General features: G+C 30.2%; 3 protein-coding genes across 3 annotated transcripts; 1 reads left to right on the forward strand and 2 right to left on the reverse strand.

Moving 5' to 3' along the window:
- Window positions 1–897: 897 nt before the first annotated feature.
- LOC113381293 (TATA element modulatory factor-like) lies at window positions 898–6,869 on the forward strand (the record flags this gene model as incomplete). The annotated part of the gene is made up of 6 exons (XM_026620246.1): window positions 898–1,085; window positions 3,895–4,084; window positions 5,124–5,243; window positions 5,303–5,495; window positions 5,772–6,081; window positions 6,150–6,869. Coding segments are annotated over 6 exons (1,421 nt in total), but the record flags the coding sequence as incomplete, so codon positions are not given.
- Window positions 6,870–7,626: 757 nt separating this feature from the next.
- LOC113381292 (serine/threonine-protein kinase SMG1-like) lies at window positions 7,627–14,705 on the reverse strand. Its single transcript, XM_026620245.1, has 8 exons — window positions 14,681–14,705; window positions 12,984–13,090; window positions 12,686–12,911; window positions 12,402–12,596; window positions 12,139–12,279; window positions 11,461–11,767; window positions 10,415–10,987; window positions 7,627–8,390 (listed from the first exon to the last, which is right to left on the reverse strand). Exons 1-8 carry the CDS (start codon window positions 14,684–14,686, stop codon window positions 8,197–8,199), a joined length of 1,749 nt encoding a protein of 582 aa, XP_026476030.1. The 5' UTR covers window positions 14,687–14,705; the 3' UTR covers window positions 7,627–8,196.
- LOC113381295 (serine/threonine-protein kinase SMG1-like) lies at window positions 14,701–19,558 on the reverse strand (the record flags this gene model as incomplete). The annotated part of the gene is made up of 8 exons (XM_026620247.1): window positions 14,701–14,967; window positions 15,159–15,412; window positions 15,550–15,824; window positions 15,969–16,283; window positions 18,201–18,349; window positions 18,456–18,616; window positions 18,986–19,215; window positions 19,290–19,558. Coding segments are annotated over 8 exons (1,920 nt in total), but the record flags the coding sequence as incomplete, so codon positions are not given.
- Window positions 19,559–20,970: the final 1,412 nt, after the last annotated feature.

Genomic DNA, 20,970 nt, shown 5'->3' on the forward strand with positions numbered 1-20,970 from the left:
ATATGTGACATGATTGTCTCTGACAATGGTCAGAAGATTTGAGTCAGAAGATATAATTTTTTTATTAATCCTACAGTTCTACTTGTGTCGTGTAGTGGGGTGCATGGCCGTAAATCTTGGTACGGAACCCAAAAAAAATTACACAGAATGTGTACACATTATTAAAATCCCTATAAAATTGAAATTGAAATTGAATTTTTATTGAGAGTCCATAACCGCCGGATCTGCCTTCCCAAAAATTTTTCAATCAGTTCTTCATCTTGTCAATACAAGTAAAATGTTTTTTGATTTATTAAAATCGGTTCCGTTCTCCTAAAAACTGAGTTACCGTTTTTGGCACTTTTTGCCCCGTATCTTCGGAACGGCTAGACCTGCCTTCGGCAAAAAGTAATCAGCACGTCTCATCATCAATACGAATCGAATGTTTTTTAAATTATTTAAATCGGTTTATCCGTGTTTCCGAAATCGTCGACCAAAATTTGTATCCGCACATACATCCATTTTTTCTAATGTAAGGTATGCCAAAATATTCAAAAACCTTTGAAACGTAAAGATAAATAAAAATGTTCATCTTCGATTTTTTGCGATTACTATAACTTACCCTACGGAAGTTAATAAAAAAAATTATAAATATTTTAATATCGAATACCCATGAATATAAAAAATATTTTATGTTATATTAAAAAGTAGCGAGTTATTTATTCGTTAAGGTCATTAATTATTCTATTCATAATGATATTTTAGGAAGTACTTTGTAAAAACGCAGCCTTTCAGTATAGAACTGTGTTTAATAATGAATTTATGTATTTCTATAGAGATGAAATTGAATCGCTCACCCAAGAATCCGAAAGACTGAAAAGGTCCCTAAGTGCCAAGAATGATATGGAGCGCGACCAGGTCGCCGCTATCGACCGCCTTACCTCGGAGAACGCAAAACTGGTGCGCGACGTGGCGCAATACCGCGGCGAAGTGGAGGACCACTTGCAGAAGCAAGAAACAATGAAAAAGTCCCTGACGCAGCACGACAAGAATTATCTGAACGATGCAGGGCTACCGGCGAATTAAGTAGACGCGACAAAGCTTTGGTAATTAATATTTTTCTTGATTGATACCTTGTTTGTATTTTAATTATTAGTATCTAACCGAATTGCATAACTTTTGATATAATAATACTAATAATGTTTACACCACCATCACTATATCTTATTTTACAGATTTAATAATTATGGTCGCACAACTTATAGGATAATAATTCTAAACATATATTTAATTTGAATTTAATAGGATTACTAAAAACGCAAAAAAGCAAACCCGACGAACCCCGTTTTGCCACCAGATGGTTTCGTGAGAAAGACGAAGAAATTTTTGTTTGTTTTTTATTTGAAAGGAAAAAAATTGATTTTATTACACAACAGTAATGAATTTATTTCGATTACAAAAATGAAGTGTTTTTTTAGTTGAACTTCTCTAAGTAAATGAAAGGGAATCCGCAAATTATCCGTTTCATTGAAGTGCTCTTTGGTAAACCACTTTTTTTGTTTTTGGTCTGACGTTAACACAAACAAAGCGGATGGTTTTCCAACTCGTGAACAGGCAACGTATAACTGCCCATGTGAAAAACAATGATTTTCTAAATAATCTATTTGAAATTTATTCCGCAAACACTAAGCGATTGGCCTTGCGACTTGTTTTGCGAACACAAGGCGAACTGGAAATTGCAATCGTTTGAAGTCAAACGGAAGACCAGTCGGAATCATTGGTATGTCACCAAATCGCCAGCAATTTTTGATTGAATGGTGAAATTCAGTGCGTGTACATCATTATTCTTTGCGGTAAGAATTGCTCGTTGACTTAACCAAGCATAATTCTGATAATTCTCACTAATGTCATTACTCGAATTTTTAATTACGGTGCGTGAAGTTCCAGTAATTTGCATTAAGGCACGATGCCATGCACCACTAATTTTCTTAGCTATAATCCTTGCGGAGCCCGAAACCTTTCCAACGAATGCAAAATTGTCATTGAAAATCGGTTCATGCGTTCTGGAGTTATATCGTCAGGAAGGAAACCCGACTTATTTTTATATATATGTAGATATAGGGCAATATATTTAAATAAGCCTTGGCAAATGAAAAGATTAAAATTCCGATTAAATACGTTTAAACTTCAATTAACTTCGTTTTTGTTAATCGAATAAACGAATCAATTTATAGTATAACACAAACACAGGTCCACAAAAAACAGTTTTCTGTATTAGGAGTGCGGCATATATTTTCCAATGTTTTTACCGCTGGAGACGAATCTAAAGTCAAAATTGGGAGTCAAATAAAAAATTGAATAAATTAAAAAAAAAAGACGACAAGGCCTCCGATCTAGTAATTCTTCTGCATGACACTTACAATCTTTTAATTTCTGTCCCCTTTCCTGGCTCCTTTTACCTTAAATTACTATTGAGTTTTATTTAAATGATCTACTGAGTTTTTTGTAGAATACAGCAGTAACTTACAAACATATTCAAATGCAAATAGGGTTTTACCTATAGAAGTTAACCAGAAGCATTTGGGAGTAAATATGTTTGCAAATTTGCTGATGTATTCTAGGAAAAAACAATAGATCATTCAAGTGAATACTCAATAGTCATTTAAGATGAAAAGGACCAGGAAACGACATAATTATAATCGGAGATCTTGTTTTTCTCTATTTTTTTTTTTTACTTTTTACCATTTGAACCCCAATTTTGACTTTAGATTCGGGTTCAGCGGCAAACATATGCCCAACAGACATCTTTTTTGTGACCTGTGTGGTTACTAGCTGTCGCTACAGCTTATCAATGTTATTGCGGCTTTATAATATGAATATTTATTATCTCGAACACAATTTATATCGTGTATATATTTTATTTAATGATATACTTTATAGTTGAAGTACATAATATGTTTCATGTTAACCATCTATGAGCCCGCGTATCTTTCAGGTCACATTCCAAATTGTCGATATTTTAAAAAAAAATTGACTTTTTTCGTGATGACGTATAAATCTTATTCTATAACGTTGGTCAAGCCATATTTATTCGCTTTGCTTGAGGATTTTCAACTAAATACCTAAGTCGTTTAATTTTTTTTTTTGCTTTTTATTTGCATATATAGGCTTATAATTACTGATTTTTTTTGTTCCTTTAACATCTAAGTATGTATGTAAAACAAAAATTCGGCAAATGAAAGTTAAAAATATGTTATTCTTATCGTTTTATGTTATTCTTATTGCGGCTTTATAATACGTATACTTAATATCTCTAAAACAATTTTCATTGTGGATATACCTTGTATAGTGATTATATATATCACTAAAGTATATCCAGTATATTGCGTATATACTTCATAGATATAGCAATATACTTTGTTAAGATAACGATCTTTAATTTAGTCGCCATTACGTTTTCTAAAACTTATTTATTGTTCATTATAATAATAGTAGGTTTTGTATAAAACTTAAATGGCACTCTTTTCGCTATTCAAATAATTTATACTAAACGGCTGGATTTAAATAAATACAGTAATTACAATTATAGTCAAGACATTTATGCTTAAATTAGGTAAGGATCTTGGAATTCGAGATATCCAGCTGAAAATCTCTAATACTTGTATATTGACATCCTAAAGTTGTCTCTACCACATGTAGGTTTTGAGACAACTTTAGGGTGTCAATATACAAGTATTTTCCTACTTACAGCTGGGTATCTCGAATTCCGAGGTGAACTTACTATAATGACTATTATTCGTTATCGACGAAAATTTTGTTAAAAAAATGAAATATATAAATATTGAAAATTCTTATACTAAATCGTAGTGGGATCAAACAAAACCCTTTATATACCTTTTATTTTGCAATTTTCAGACGAATTTAGAAGCTGAGAAACGTAGGTGTGAAGAGCACAACGCACTTCTTCAAGCCCAAATTGATGACCTGCGAATACAAATAACCCAAAGCGAGCTTTCGCATCGCGAACGGGCTGAACGAGCACGTTTGGAAAAGGAGGCCTTAATAAGGCGCGCTGAAGACGCCGAACTGCGTGCCGAACAACTCGGTATATATTTTAATAAATATTATATTATTCTATTTAATTGATCAAATCAATTTTGTCTTTTTTCACCTTGTTGTTCAATATTTATATTGCTTTTTCGAGAAGAGTTTCAGCTCCGAGTTTATCCGAGAGTCTCAGCTCAAGGCTCTCGGATATGGCACTAACATATTCTAAATATTAAATTTTCTCTGAACACATCGATTAATTCCGGTCTGGCTAAAACACCTTATTAGACTTTATTATATCACTCTTCATACTTAATTGATTAAAATCTATTTTGTCTTTCTTTTTTCAATTAAATTTTAATCTCCTATTTCAATAATTTTATTGCCTTTCGGAACGACCTTCAGCTTCAGCCGAAGTTTATTATTATTGTTCTAAAGGCTTTAAACATTTTAACTACACTGATACAAGACGTTCTACTACTCTATTCGCTAATTTTATATTTCATATCACTCTGAACAGGCTGCTTCCAAAATTTGAAAAAGTATGTGGCCTTTATTTGTTTGCTACGGGTGTGAGGTATCTTATAAGAAATTTTTAGCCTTCTATCTTATTGTCATTATAAAAATATGTGAAATGCCCTTGTTTTGGGAACTAACATGTTATCAAAACAACATCCCTTATCTTAGTATTTAAATATATTAAATTTATACAAGTTTCATACAAGAATTCCCGTGTTTGTGATTAAATAAATGTTATTTGCCAAAGGTTTTATAAAAAATACTGATAGATAAAACACATTCATAATAAAACAAATAATTATATATGTGTATTCTATATCCTTTTTTATATAACTTTCCTAAAAAATGCTAATAAGTTTTAAAGATATCACACAATCTGATAATCTCGTAAACCATTTTAATCACAATTAACAGTCGAAAATATGATTTTTGTTCCACGTTTGCTCAAAGTATTTAAATATTTATTTTAATTCAATTATTATGCCCTTTACACTTTTCGAAATTATTACTTATTTTATTAATTTGATATTGTTTCTATAATATTTGAATGAAATTAAACATCTGGTTGATATTTTCAGCTGAAAGTGGAATTGAAACTACAAAACCTTTCTTGAGACAACTTGAAATGATGCAAGAAACATCTGCAAAAAGAAGTAAGGCCTGGGAAAAACAAGAAAGCATTTTAGTGGAAAAATTGGGTAAAAAAACATATAGTCAATATCTGTATGATCTGTTCTAATGTTTACTGACATTTTAGAGGATTCGCAAAATGCCTTAAAAATAATGAGAGAAAATGAAAAAACCACCAAAGAAGAAATAGCACAATGGCGAATAAAAATTAATGATCTGAATGAGAAATTGAACAAATCTATGGAGAATGAAAATAGACTAACTTTGGAATTGGAATCTGCGAGAACTAAATTAGAAGAAGTTAAGCAGGAGACTAAAAAGTATATTCACCATTTCATAAATTGAACGACATTAATTATATTTGAATTATAATGCTTCGGTTTTTGACCTCAAATTAATTTAATTAGATTGTTCATTTAGTTCTTATTAGCAAGAATTGCAATATCCTCATCTTATTTAAAACTGGAATGTTATTTCAATAATTTTTTTTCGATTGCATTAAAATCACTGATCAAATCTTTTATAGTATACATTAGATACTATACATTGAATCAGTATCATACAATTTATTTAAATAGTGTAATGTTTTTTTTCAGGAATCAAACTGAAGAATCAACTCAATTAAAAGTCCTTCATGACCGTATTACTGAACTTTCAAATCAGTTATCCTATACACAGAATCAATTATCAAATGAGAGAGCAAATTGTGAATCTGAAAAACGAAAAGTAAATAATCTTCAAGAAATGCTGAACAAAGAAAAAACTCAATCTTCAATGGTGACATTCAGTTCGAGTACACCTATGCAGGATCTTAGTCAGTTAAAACAATCAAGAGAGTCATCACCAACCTTAAGTTTAGGAAGAATGAGTGGCTCAGGATCTGCCCACAGTGCATTGTGGCATTTGGTAAATATGATATACTTTGATTAATAAAATGGTGATGCAAATTTAAATGTTTTTTTCCTTTGAAAAAGGATGATTCAGCGGACTGCAACTCGAGTCTGGCCGACGGAGGTGCTGGTTCCATGTACGATGTCTACCGTGCAGGCCATTCTACCCAAGTACTTGAATCCTTACAATCCCTAGTCAAACAGCGCGACGGAGAAATTCAACAATTAAACCATGAAATAACAAGACTTACTTCAGAAAGAGATTGTTTATCTGCTGAAATGGCCAAACTCACTGTAGAATTAGACAGGAATATGGAGAGGCTGGAAGAAAATGCAGAAATAGCAGAACAGATGGCTCAACTTCAAAGGCAGTATGATGCCTTGTTGCAAATGTATGGTGAGAAAATGGAAGAAAATCAAGAGCTGATGTTAGATTTACAAGATGTTAAGGATATGTATAAAGTACAGATAGATGAACTAATGGCAAAACAAGATAATAAATAATGGACTGATATTATTTGAACTTAATTTTTACTGTCAAGTAACCATCATATGTACCGTTCTATCAATTCATGAACAATTGATATAATAGTGTTGTGAACACCCACTAATACATTTGAAGACATAATATTCACATATGCGCTTGCTTTCGAGGCACGTTCTGAAAACAACGTCATGTGAATCGTAGGCTACCATATTCTTCACACTTTTTTCACAATTTATTATAAACACTATGTTCAAATAAAAGGCTTACTATATGTGATCAAAATTAGAGAAAATTATGAAACGTAATAGCATTATATTCGACGGAAATATACGTCAAGAACTTTAAAATAAAGGTATTTTCTATATTTATTTTAAAGTTATAAGATATTTTGTATGAAGGAGTCTAGCATTGGAATATTCAAAGAAAGAACTGCTTTGTAAAACATTTATATAATATTAAAGTATAGAATACATACTTAAATATTATGAAAAAGTCCGATTTTATGATTTATATAGAGAAGAAATCATAAATCTCAATTGAAGATTTCATATTCGTAGTTATTTATAAATAAAAAATTATATAAAGATGATATCACCATATTTGTTATTAATTGCAAAAATTGTTTATTAAATTTTATTGACTATAATGTTATATTGATAAAATAAAGTAATAAAACGTATATTTTGGTACTTGGTTATTATAAATTAATTTGCATTTATTTATTTAAATCCAAATAATAAAATTAAATTTAGAACATAGTAAAATTAAAATAATAGATTTTTATACAATACTAAAGTATAAAGGCTATACCCCCCCAAAACAAAAGCTCTTTTAGCTTAAAATGTTAGCATTAAGAAATTCTAATTTTCATAGAATGAAATTGCACAACAATATCATGATGATAACATAAAAAAAACTGTTCCTCCTAGAACTTAATTCAAACCACTTATAAATTTTAATGAAAATGATTTTCCGAATTTAATAATTTAAAAAATTGTTGCTCTTATCTCAAATATAATAACATCGATTAAATTTTCGCCGAAAAATGTTTGTTTTTGAAAATTTTGACAACATTTAATCCTAAATATAAAAGTGAAACAGGAAGAAGTTGAACCAATAACTAAAGTTTTTAGTAGAGAATATAGATCTAACTAGTAATGAAGCAGATCTATAAAATTGAAGTTATTCATTCATATAGTACTCCTTAATATAATCTCAAATCAAGATGTCAGCACGATACATGTTGTGTTTCATCATCGTTTAAATCCTAAATTTTCTCTTTGCCATTGATCGAATTTTTAAAATCTCATTAATTTATGAAATAGCAAAGAATTATGAATTGATTCAAAAGCAGCATTGTCGACTTGTTTCATTATATCCATCGGATGTAAGACGCGCGACGTGAAGATCTTATTGACATTCACTTCAAAAATTTTGTCATACAACAACACATTAGATACAATTTTGTCTTATACTGCTCCGGTAATCGTAAATGAGCTAAATACGACGTCGGTCTTTGGTTGACCCGTCGCCTGTTTAGCTGTTATTTTCGTAGCCGTTTCAAATCAAAATGATGTAGCGGTTTACGAAAATCGATAAGTTAATTCGCGTTGAGTGATATTTCGCTCTATATTTATCTTCAGTTCACACCCATGGAGTCCAGCCTTCATAGAGAAGTGCCAGGTTGTCTGCATTAGTGGCCTCTCGAATAATAAAGTCCACCTGCTCTGCAGGAGTGCAGCGCCACATGGGATCAGGATCGCGGCCTTCTAATTTCAGGCGCACGCGTCGCCACACCGATACAGCGTACGCGTTGCGTTTTTGTTCCATTTCGGGCACTGAAAAGTAATTATTACAAACATTATATACGAACAACAGATGCACTAGCATTCTTATTTCAAATTGAATAAATTAGATATATTTGTCAAGAACCATAATATATAAACAATAATAAACTATCTAAAGTGATTAGAATATTGGAAATAATTAATTAATTAAAATGATTTTCAATTTTTTATGTATTTTGAAAAAAAAAAAAAAACTAATTTATTGAGAAGTTAAACCATACAAGAAGTACAAAATATTTTAGACTAACTTTTTTGTAAAATTAAATCAGTTATCAATCCCATATTTGTTATGATTAGGTATAGTATGCAGAGCTGTAAAACGTATTTCATCATTGCTGGTACCTATTTAGTATTCAAACTATGCAAAAGAATCAAAACATTGATGATAAAAGTTTTGATCTTATATAATTATTATATTGAATTTTTTCTTAAGCAGTACACAACTGTATCAGCCTATAAAACATGTATTTGTCACTTTTTTGGACAAAAAAGATAATAAATCTTATTAGTTATATAGTAAAAGTTATTTATTGCACTTTTAAGTAACAAAATATAAAATTATTGTTTCAATATATATATATATATATATATATATATATATATTAAATTTGAGGCCCTCTGTGCCGGTAGTTGCTACAAATTTCGATATAGCAACAAAAAAAAAATCTAGTTGAAAGTGGCATTTTGCCTTAAGGCAAATTGCATGAACTTCCCGAAATGTTTAATAATTGACTTAATCAATCGATATTGAGATTTAGATATTTAGATAAGATTTTCAACTGCACTTTGACATTATTTAATGATTTAAATTAATGGTAAAATATTTTTACACAAGTAAAAAAGTTATGTGTTTACATATTTTTCCGCTAATTCCAAAAAACAATGACTTGGCCGATCTTCTCGCAAACATAATCGCGGCTCGACCTTATCGTATTTATTCCATTGGCTTTTAAATTTGTGCAATTCAAATTTCGACTTATCACATCACAAAACCGACTTTTGACAAAAAATTTTGACGATCATTTTTTCAAACATTGATGAATTTTTAAAATTAAACCACTTGTCGTAGAACCATAATATTTTAGTATGTTCTTTAGAACCATGATGTCTAACAACATAAAAAGTTTCATCAAAAAAAAATTCATCAGTTAATTACGAAGAACGGTTTGACCGACCAAAACTAATAAGCACGATTCCCAAAAATTATCTTTTGAATATTTTTCGAATTTTTAAAATCGATTCATAATTTTTGGCTAAAACGCGTACATTTTTTTAACTTTTCTTTACTTTACAAAGAAACCGCTGGGCCGATCATCCCATAATACTGAGAAACGAAAGTCCTCATCTAGATACATCGAATGACCTCTAAATTTTCGAATTTGGTTCAGGCGTTTTTGAGAAAGGTTCGATTTAGGGTAAAAAATCTGTTCACACACACACACACACATACTTTTTCCAAATTTGGTCTCATTCGATTCAGAATTGGATTTTTTGATAAAAACAAACTTCTCTTTCAGGAAGTTAAAAATTCATTGTATATGCTTATTGCTAGAAAAAGACATAGGCGATTTTAAATAAATTAATTACCAAGAATTTAAATAAAAAGGTAATCATTTCTTAATAAATAATGATTAATCTTAATTAATAATCTTATTTTAAAGATACCGTAACAAATCCAATTAAAAGAATGAAATTTGCGATGGCTACTTGCCATTTTGAAAAATCATACTTCAAAAATTAAATACGATGCGCTTGTAGGAGAGTTTGCGATTTCATACTTTTAGGTTTGAGAAATTTTCCTCATTTTCTAACAAGGTGAAAGTTACATTTAGGCCACATAAAGTTATTTTTTTTACGGTTGTGTCACCTCTTAATTATTGAATAAAATACATATTTAAAAATATTAAGTTAACATACCAGGATAATCTTGGATACAGGAGCAGGTAGGATGGTTTGGAAATGTATGAGGACTCATATAGTTACCATGCTCAATAAAACGACAAACAAATACTTACATCTAGGTGATTTTTCCTTAGTTCCATTAATTGACTGCACACTACTTTGCCTCAACAATGGAGGCCTTTTATTATTATTTTTTCCATTATCAGCCTCAAACAAAAATATATCATCAAACACACCTCCGATTAATTCTTGTGCTTCTTGAACTTGTCCTTTCACAGCGTAAATCGAATTCAAAATGTTCTCTTTGTCATACATAGCGCTGGAAATTGCTGAAATTACTTCCAAAAATCTCTTGTATCTTGATAAATAATCTCGAAGTCCTGTAACTTTGTCCCCATCTGATTTAAGCATATTTTTCAGAAGTGCTCTGATGTCAGATGTCAATTGATTGTGCTGTGACATATGAGATCGTAATTTGTTCACTATGTCTTGCAAAAGTTCTTCTGCTTCAGTCAAACTACTTTGTTGTGTTTCAATTTCGTCATCAATTTCATTGATCATATTTTTTAGGAGAGCTCCAACATTTGATAAATATTGATCATCAACACATCCTTCTGGATCCAACATCTCAAATAAACAGTCTTCTAATGGTGATATTGCATTCTTGCACCCTTCTTGTAATGTACCTGAATTCATTTGTGAAATAAACATATTTTTCAAGCGTTTCCCAAATGTGGCACAGTTGTATAATATTCAAAATTATATTTTAATAAATCGATTTTAACTAAATACTAACTATTAAATAACTAAATTATATATATATATATATATATATATATATATACATATATCATAAGTATCAGAAAAAACTATTTTAAGATAGTTAATCGGTATAATATGCATTAAAAAGTTCGATTCGACACCCGATAAATCAAAAAACCAATTAATAGGCTAGTTGTCAATGGTCCTAAAAATAAAAAACCTAAATTTTACCAAAAGAATTTTGGCAAAAACGATGGAGAAAATTGTTCATCACCAAATATAATAATATAATAATTTTTCATCCCAAAGTCATTTGTAGTGACCAAAAGAATTTCTTTCTAATTTTTTTATATTTTATGTTAATAGACAAAATTAAATAGTTTAATTATTTACTCACAACTTTTCTCCCACTGAGATACCATATCCAGAAAAGCCTGATCATTAGTTGCACTCTCTGATGTTCTAGTTCTCATAGCTTCATGATGCAATATGGCGTTGCAAGTTTTGGCCACTTCTCCTGCAGTATGCTGTAATTGCTGCAATTCTTTATCCCTATTTTTGATAGCAGTTTCAAATGCCGACGTTACTTCAGCTAATGCAGGGTTTGCACCTGCAGCCCACTTTAGTCTCTGTTCAGCACTTTGCACGAGAGAATTTTGAGTAGCATGACATTCCGTGATCCGTTGTTGTATAGCAATCAATAACTGCAAGTTAAATAAAAATATAAAAAGTTAATAAGAAAATGAAACTAAATAAACTAAAATAAAAATTCACAAAAATATATTGTGTACATAGAGGAGTACATACAGAGGAGACCATAAAAATAACTTTGTGAACATAGATCAATGATATTTCAATTTTTCAGTAACACTATAAAAAAACTAACTCAGTTAATGTTGAAATATTATACACCCAAAATGGCAAATAAAATATTATTATCTATATAATGTAAAAGAACATATATTGGTAATATAAAGTTCAAAACAAGATTGTAAGATAATTATATAAAAATACTCATTAAATATCTTTTACAAAATATCAAAGCTAAAATTTTACTTAATTTCACGTAACTCACCTGTGAAGCTTTTCTCAGTTCTAACATGAAACCAGCTCTTATAATAGGTGGTGGTGATATTTGAGCTGAAATACTGTTTGAAATTAAAATATCCTCATGCAGCCAGTGATAAGCTGTTACTTGGACTTGTAATCTTTCAACCTATGAAAAAATAATTCAATAAAATTCTTTTATAGATATCAACTTTTCACATCCATTAATATTGAAAATAACTCAGCACAAAATCTAAATTGGCAATGTTATCACATTTAATGTATCTTTACCTCTCTCCGATGTGCGGTAACATTTGAATGTAGTACATTGTTTGTTTCCCGTCTTTTCCAAGCATGTTCCAAAGCACTGCATAGTGAGCTTGCCTGTGATAAATCACTAGCAGTGTAAAGGCAATTACGAAGACCAGTATCTATGGCCTTCCTACAAATATCATCCAGAGGAACTTTGCTTTCAGCACCTACATCCTAAGTACAACATAGCAAGAGAATTATGAACAAGTGGTAAAATTTTCATCAAATTTACTTATTCTGAATGTAGAAATATAAAGTAGTACCTTTAATTCAACTTCAACTCCAACATTAACACCTAATCTATATTGCATAATAAAGCACATTGTGAGGGCAAGTGTGTGAGGCATGACACCCAATAGTTGTCTCGAAGCATAATCAGCTGTAAACCTCCTGACAGGCCTCATTAATTTTTCATCATCCAAAACCAAAAGTATATTTGGCTGATTAATCATCATATTATGCAATGTTGGCACCAATCCTTTAAAAACCCTAAAAACAATAATAAAACATAATGTTTACAAATGTTAAAATTCCTTTACTTATTACCAAATTAAATCTTACTTGGCTCCTTGCATTGTTAAATTAAATACTTCCAATATCATCTGAAGAGATTTTACAAAAAATATGTCCTTTAGAACTCCACGAGTTGATTCATTTAAAACTTGAGCCTATGAACAAAATTCATTAAATTTTTGAATATTTTGCCTATTATATATATATATATATATATAAATATATATATATATATATATAAATATATATATATATATATATATAAATATATATATATATATAAAGCGAGAGGTTTTTCTTCAGATGGTGAAATAATATAATAAATTGTTTCTTGGGCATCCATCCAGTAATTAAAAAACAGTTTTAATGAAAAATGTTTTTATTTATAGAGAACATACGTTTCGGGTCTGGATTTGACCCATCTTCAGTGCTACAAATAAATAATTCAGGGTTACAAATTAAAACAATATAAAAAAATACATAATTAACAGACAGAAATAAGTAAAACAATGTATATGAAAAGTATATATGAAAAACAACCATAAATAAACAATGTAAAGAAACTCACCATACAATAAACTTTGAAAAACAACACAAAAACACAAAATTGCACGAAAAATAAATAAAAGTGAAATAAAAATTGATGAAACGTCGAGTTATGAAAAATTTTAAAAAAAATTGTAAAATTAAAATGAATGATATATTTTATTATAAAAAAGCTTATTCCAAACGAACATGTTGTTGGTTGGAAGTTGTATTACGAGTGTGTACGAGAGTAAAATGTGTGCGAACGTGTATTTTCCGCAAACACGTTCGCACACATTTTACTCTCGTACACACTCGTAATACAACTTCCAAACCAACATGTTCGTTTGGAATAAGCTTTTTTATAATAAAATATATCATTCATTTTAATTTTACAATTTTTTTTAAAATTTTTCATAACTCGACGTTTCATCAATTTTTTATTTCACTTTTATTTATTTTTCGTGCAATTTTGTGTTTTTGTGTTGTTTTTCAAAGTTTATTTGTATGGTGAGTTTCTTTACATTGTTTATTTTATGGTTGTTTTTCATATATACTTTTCATATACATTGTTTTACTTATTTCTGTCTGTTAATTATGTATTTTTTTATATTGTTTTAATTTGTAACCCTGAATTATTTATTTGTAGCACTGAAGATGGGTCAAATCCAGACCCGAAACGTATGTTCTCTATAAATAAAAACATTTTTCATTAAAACTGTTTTTTAATTACTGGATGGATGCCCAAGAAACAATTTATTATATATATATATATATATATATATATATATATATTTGAGGATTTTTTCTACAACATTGAAACATATTGAATTGAATAAAAAATAAAAATAAGAATTTCTACATTGAAATTTCTATAAAGATATTTTTTTACTTTCGACGCATTGGCTGTTTTAATCAATTCAATATATACACTAAGTAAGTAATTTTAATCAGTGTATTTTAACACTAATAAATTTATAGGTAATCGAGTAATACTCAAAAAAATAAGGAAAGTAAAGACCCATAAGATTAATTGCTGGTAAATAGTAAACCTAATGCCATGCCAATAATAATAATAAACAAAATTTAAAAACTCCAAGATCAAAGTATTTTGAATAAATCAAAGATTTATGAAACCTTGAAATTCTTATTATTATTTATTGAAAGTTTTTATTATTTAAAATGAATTTGAAATAAAAAAAATATAATAGAAAACTTACAGCCATATTTTTAGCATCTCTTATCTGGTCAATTTTCTCCAAGATGGTAACGTACCGACAGTCAATTGTTGTAAAATTCTATACAATTCGTCATGCTGCCTTTGCAATTTGTCACACATGCCCCAAAAACCAATGAGAAGCATATGTCCATGATCTAAATTGCAATTTGTTGAAATTTTGTCTGTGGCTACATCAGAACTTATTTCTGAATTTCCACAACTATTGAGTAAAGCTTCAAATTTCTGACGTATATCTAATACAATTGAATGTAATGCTGTGTGAGGAGACTGAAAATATAAAATAGATTTTAATTTTTATCACAAATTCTGAGAAAATATATAAATTGACTATGTTTTTGGAGCAGAAATATTAAAAGTTACTAATTATATTAAATAAAGTTAAGTTAATCTACATTAAGTAGCATCAACATTAAAATGTATGTAAATAAAAAATTTCTACAATGGGGTTGTTTACTCACATCCATTTCCATGATGATGAATCGCAAGTGCATTTCTAACTGTTTCAACAATTCAGGCACTGGAATTCCAATTTCTGCAACAATGTCTTTCAATGTAGACATTATGGTTAAAACTGATGGATCTTCTGATTGAACACCTTTAAGAATCTCTGGGAGAAGAATATTTTGGAAATTTTTATTGATATCATGTAAGCTCTGGTATAATGCATCTGTTGATCGTAAAGCACCCAGTGATAAAACAATGTATTCTTCTCCTGCAAAATAATTCAATGTATATATAATAATATATATATATATATATACAACAAATAAAATTGAATAAAAAAACTATTTGCATCAAATTCATCAAGGCAGTCGATAACAAATATACGAATTCTCTGTCCATTCTTACCTTGAACGTCATCCGAATTTCCAACTGTTGATATGACACTAACCATTTCAGCTATCAAAGCTGATGTCATTCTTAAACCGTCCAGGAACCAATCGCCCTCTCTTGTATTTAAATCTACCAGACATTCGCCGGCAGCCGATGCGGCCGTTTCTAACATTATATACTGTTGATTTAGGGTACTTAATGTGGAAACCACTATAGATTCTAATGATCTTGCAGCGGTTTTATCTTGAACTCGCAGGAAATGGTTAATGTTATTACGTGCTTCCAGATAACTATAAATAATGAATAAAATATAATGTAAATTTGAATGTTTTTTTTAAAATCACATAAATTTCACACAAGTAATGTATATAATTCTGATGATATGCACAATATTCTAGAAATTTTAAAGTATTTATAATAATAAAAGAACTTACATCTCTTCATATTTTGGTGTTGGTTTACCAGTCATATTATTATCGGCCTCCATTTGCTGCAATCTTTCACAAGCATTTTGTAGACGTATATTTGCTTCAGCAAGAGTGTTCTGTAATCTAAATGAGTAGGCGACTATATGTTGTTGTTCGGCTCCAGGCAATGGTGGTCCAAACTCGGTTTGAAATTGTGCAACTACTTCGCGACAAACTTGAGGTGATTCTCCAACCAGGAGCATGTTGGCCCAATGGGAATATCGCGCTGTGCGATGGCGAGTCAGATTTGTCACAGGATATAGTGATACAATGGTACCATACCTGAAAATATTGAAATGTAATATTTACACATACTAGAACTTCTTTTTGTACAAAAGCCACCCCGTTGTGAACATTTAAATAAATATATTTAAGTTTTTCACATAGTCAATTTTAAGCAAACAAGAACAAACTAGTTGGTATTGGTATTTTGCCTTTGAATTCCGAGTGGCTTTATAACACATAATTGAAAAAGAACGAACACGTTAAATCGGAGTATTTTCTGAAAGGAAATTTTCAAAAATCAATAATTTTCATAATCGAACCAGTTTCCATAGGTATTTAATGTTTTAGTATGTTCATTAAGACCAAGTATTCTATCGTTATACCAAGTAAATCGTCTAATAATAATTTTAACTAACTAATAATTTTAACAAACGTTAAAAAAAACTACACATTTTCTCAAACTTTGATAAATTTTTAAAATTAAACTACTTGTAAGGCTGTAATATTTCAGTAAGTTCTATAAGACCATAATATTTATCGCCAAAATAAAATCGGATAATTTTTTTTTCAATTGTTAATTACAAGACAACGGCTCGGTAGATTTTCACCAAAACCTAATCAGTATCATTCCCAACTAATATCTTTCGAACAGTTTTTGATTTTTTAAAATCGATTCGGTAACACTTTTTTCCAAATTACAAGAAACGGCTCGGCCGATCGCCGCACAAAACTGAGAAACGATAATCCTCATCGAGATACATCAAATGGCTTTTAAATTTCTGAAATCTGATGTTCAGTCGTTTTTGAGCAAACGTCGATGAAATTTCTAATTTTGACAAATGCCAAAAAAACGATAATAATTTTTGCAAACTTTGACGAATTTTTAGAGTTAAAAGAGTTTCCGTAGGGCCATAAAAAAATACCACCTTATTACAAGAAAACAGCTAGGCCGATCTTTACCAAAAACTAATCAGCACGATTTCTAACCAATATCTTTCGAACGGTTTTAGAATTTTCAAAATCGATTCAGAATTGCGGGCTAAAACTTGTGATTTGTTTTTCACTTTTCTGCTATGTATTTAGCAAGAAACGGCTTGGTCGATCGTCGCACAAAATTGATAACCGCTAGTCCTCATCGAGATACATCGAATGGCTTTTAAATTTTTGAAATTGGTTCAATCGTATTTGTTCACACACACACACACACATTTTTTTCCCAAATTTGGTCTCATTCGATTCAGAATGTCTTGAAACGTCGAGAAAACATAAAATTAGCGAATCGGATTTTTTTTATGGAAACATGAACTTCCCTTCATGTTAAAGTTAAATACACCTATGATTGAATAATTAAATGAATGATTGAAGAAAATGAATCATATGGCAAAGTATGAATGATCTCTCATAGCTGACGCTTTGCCTGACTGAGATATAGGAAATATATATTCTAATTAAAAAGAAACCAAAAAAAAAACAGTAAAACGCCATTGTTAGAGACTATTTTTTAGAGGCAAGAACAGAAACGCGCCTTATGCAAGAAAGTGGAATAGGTACAATATGTTTCATAGTGTTGGAACTGGCATAAGCGGCGCTTTATGCGAGAAACAATATAAGAATAATCGGCTCAACTGCCTCACTGTATTTGATTTAAAAAAAAATCAATAAAAAATATAAGTCTATGTTTTGAACAAGTGTTGAATTTCAGACCTCATACAGTATCGATAGAAACAATTAGTGTCATATACTAATTTTTTCAAAAACTATACTTTATCATATATTTAAGAGCCGTAATAAAAAAATGTAACTAAAAATGCTATAAAGCCTTATACTATCTAATAAATTAATCTAGAAAATATAGATACCAATTTATAAATTAAGAGTTACTATGTATCATTGTATCATTGTATAAAGCAAAAAAGTCTGGTATTATCAGGTGATACTTGAAATAAAATAACATTTTATTTTGTTAGTATTTACCTTCCAAGTAGCTCCATACAAACTCTGGTTAAAGTAGCTTGTTGTCGCGCAAGACCAAGAAGTTCATTTTCATTTTCATCGCACTGGCTAGTCATAGCTGTCTGTCCAGCGCTATGCAAAAATTCGCGCACTATGTCAAAACAAAGTACCTATAATAAATTTAATATAATATAAATTAATCATAAATCATTATTTTAAAATTAAATCATATTCTGATTATCATGAAATAATTTATCATTTTTGTATGTGAAATACCTGAGTATTTTGGTTGTCAGAATTGTTCAATTCATTTATTCCTAACGTCGTCATAGAGTTTAGTTCAACAACAACCCAATTTCCTAATTGTGTTGCTTTAACTGCTTCTAACGCATTAGCGTGTGCTAACATTTGTCTTTCACATTCTTCTTTGCGTTCATCTATAGAAAAAAACAATCATATTTAAATAAATTTAGTAAATAGTAAATTCTCAATAAATATGTTATATTTATAACACCTAAGGATATATGCATATATCCCCAATTAAATAAAAATCAAGTTGAATGCTAATGCATCGTTTATAGCAATTTTTTTTCTTTATGGCTTCATTCCTCAAATGATCTTATTTGTGTGAAATATATGAAAAACCAAGATTTTGTTTCACTAAAGAAAACCGATTATAATATAAACAAAATAATAATATTACATCTCGTTCTATTTAAATGATCTCTTTTTACAACTTTTATCTTTTCTTTTAACCGCTTTTGAAATGAAATCACTTACTATGAGCTTGATAAATCTAAACTTACATATTGATCGTTTGGTTAGTTCATGCGCTTCCTTTTGTCTTTGGCATGTCAATCTACGATGACCCAGTTGTCTCAGCCTATGTCCAGGATCGCATAGTGCATCATTCGCCAAAGTCATAGATCTGAAAAGCGCATTCTTTCGCTCTAAACTCTGGTCACGCTGACACGATTCATTTGTCAAACGTTCTGCTATAGCCGATAATGCCGTTAATTGGTTAATAATATCCTCCCTGCAATTAATAAAAATAATTTGATCAAAACTAATTTTCGTCTTATGCCATATGATATAAAATAATGAAATTACTTGTTGCTTTTCCATTCCGGTCTGATCTCCGAAAATCTAACAGCCAACATGTCCCTGGTCACTTCTCTTTCCATACGTCGTCTTGCTGCTCTACCACCTGTTCCAGTGACTGCTATCGCTCCGCCCCCACCAGCACCACCAGCAGTCGTTCCTCCAGTTGTCCAGTCTACGAGTGGATCATACACAAATGCTTCGAGTAACGTGAGAAGTGTCTCACGACCACGGCGTAGAGAGCGCAAAACGTGCTCGCACGATAAGCGATACGTACCCTTTAAAAAAAGATTTAAGTGATTTACTTTTGAAAAACAATAATTTATTAGAACAAAAGACAAATCAGATAATTAAAACTCAAACTGACTAGATGTCTGTTGTCTTTCTTTCATAAATTATTTAAAATAAAGAGTGCGCGTAAGGTTCACACGCGATTGTAGTAAAACTTATTTGCTACTGTACAAGATGGCATTTAAGTAAAAATAAATACGTCATATAACAATTTTGAATAATGTTTATTGGCAATATAGTTACACTTGTGATGCCCACATTTATATTAGTGTCAACCATTAGACACATTTATATAATGATTATATAATTAGCATTAAGAAATGAACCTTCATTAGAGAAATGAAGTTCCTTCATTGAGAAATGAAATTGCTGATTAATAACTTCTATAATATTCGTTCACATAGTGGATTATGTTAAACAACGCCTAAACAAATATTGTTTTCGCAACTTTACTCATCATGTAATAATTGTGTTTGAAGAACTTCATGTAATTAAAATTAACATACGTTCATCGGTACGCATACAACGTTGACGCCGGTACGCATCAACGACAGATCTCTATTCACATAAGCGACGACTAATCACAATCGACCAGTATAGAAATGATATCATCGAGAGCGAATGACGAATCATTGGCACTCGACTCTTATCTGCCGTAACGCACTTCCGTTGCATTTGTACGGATTTACACCCTAGTCGCGCCTAAAGAAGTTTTACTTTAAAAAATTGAATTTTTAGATCAATTAATTTTTTAATTTTCAAAATGTTCTTAACATACTGCTTCAACGTTTAAGTTATTAACTCTTATCAGTCGCTAGCTTTTCAATACGCGATTCCCGTTAGATCGTAGCTGGTTAATATTCGAAATCTCTTTTAATAAAAATCTCGGTTAATATTCGAAATCTCTTTTAATAAAAAAGTAATGTATTAGATACTTGATTACATATATAACATTTATTTTTTAACCACTTTCGAAATTGTTCTAGCCATCATTTTCATCGAAAATTTTATTGTATTAGGTGCGTAATTAAGTTCTCGCTGTTTATTAGTACATGACTCTAGCAGTAAGAGTTGGTTGATTTTGACATGTCCAAAACGTCACGAACCAAGCTTAGACATATGGTAAACAAACTGCTGCGACACCACGAGTGATTTCGTTTTCCGCATTATATACTTCTGGTTAAGTGAAAATGTCTAATTTCGTGCTAAACAATCGTCATTTGCGGAAAGTGATGATTTTCTTCTTCCATTCTGGATGATTGGTTTCGTCGCTTCAAAAACGGTGATTTTCTCGTGAAGGAAGGCCCAAAACCTTCGAAGACGCTAAATTGGAGGTCTTGCTTGCTTGCTTGAAGAGGATTCTGGCTAAACTCAAGCAGATGCACGCAAAAGTGATTTT

Source organism: Ctenocephalides felis, unplaced genomic scaffold (genome assembly GCF_003426905.1).
Source record: "Ctenocephalides felis isolate EL2017-DRISC unplaced genomic scaffold, ASM342690v1 CF-g0.4_SCAFFOLD_02770, whole genome shotgun sequence".
NCBI classification, from domain to species: domain Eukaryota; kingdom Metazoa; phylum Arthropoda; class Insecta; order Siphonaptera; family Pulicidae; genus Ctenocephalides; species Ctenocephalides felis.

Bases quoted from the DNA above. Each gene is read 5' to 3' on its own strand.
- LOC113381292 (XM_026620245.1), bottom strand. The intron at 12,912-12,983 runs GTAAGATTTAAT...TATTGTTTTTAG, and splicing joins TTAACAATGCAAGGAGCCAA to GGTTTTTAAAGGATTGGTGC. The intron at 10,988-11,460 runs GTGAGTAAATAA...AAATGAATTCAG, and splicing joins ATCTCAGTGGGAGAAAAGTT to GTACATTACAAGAAGGGTGC.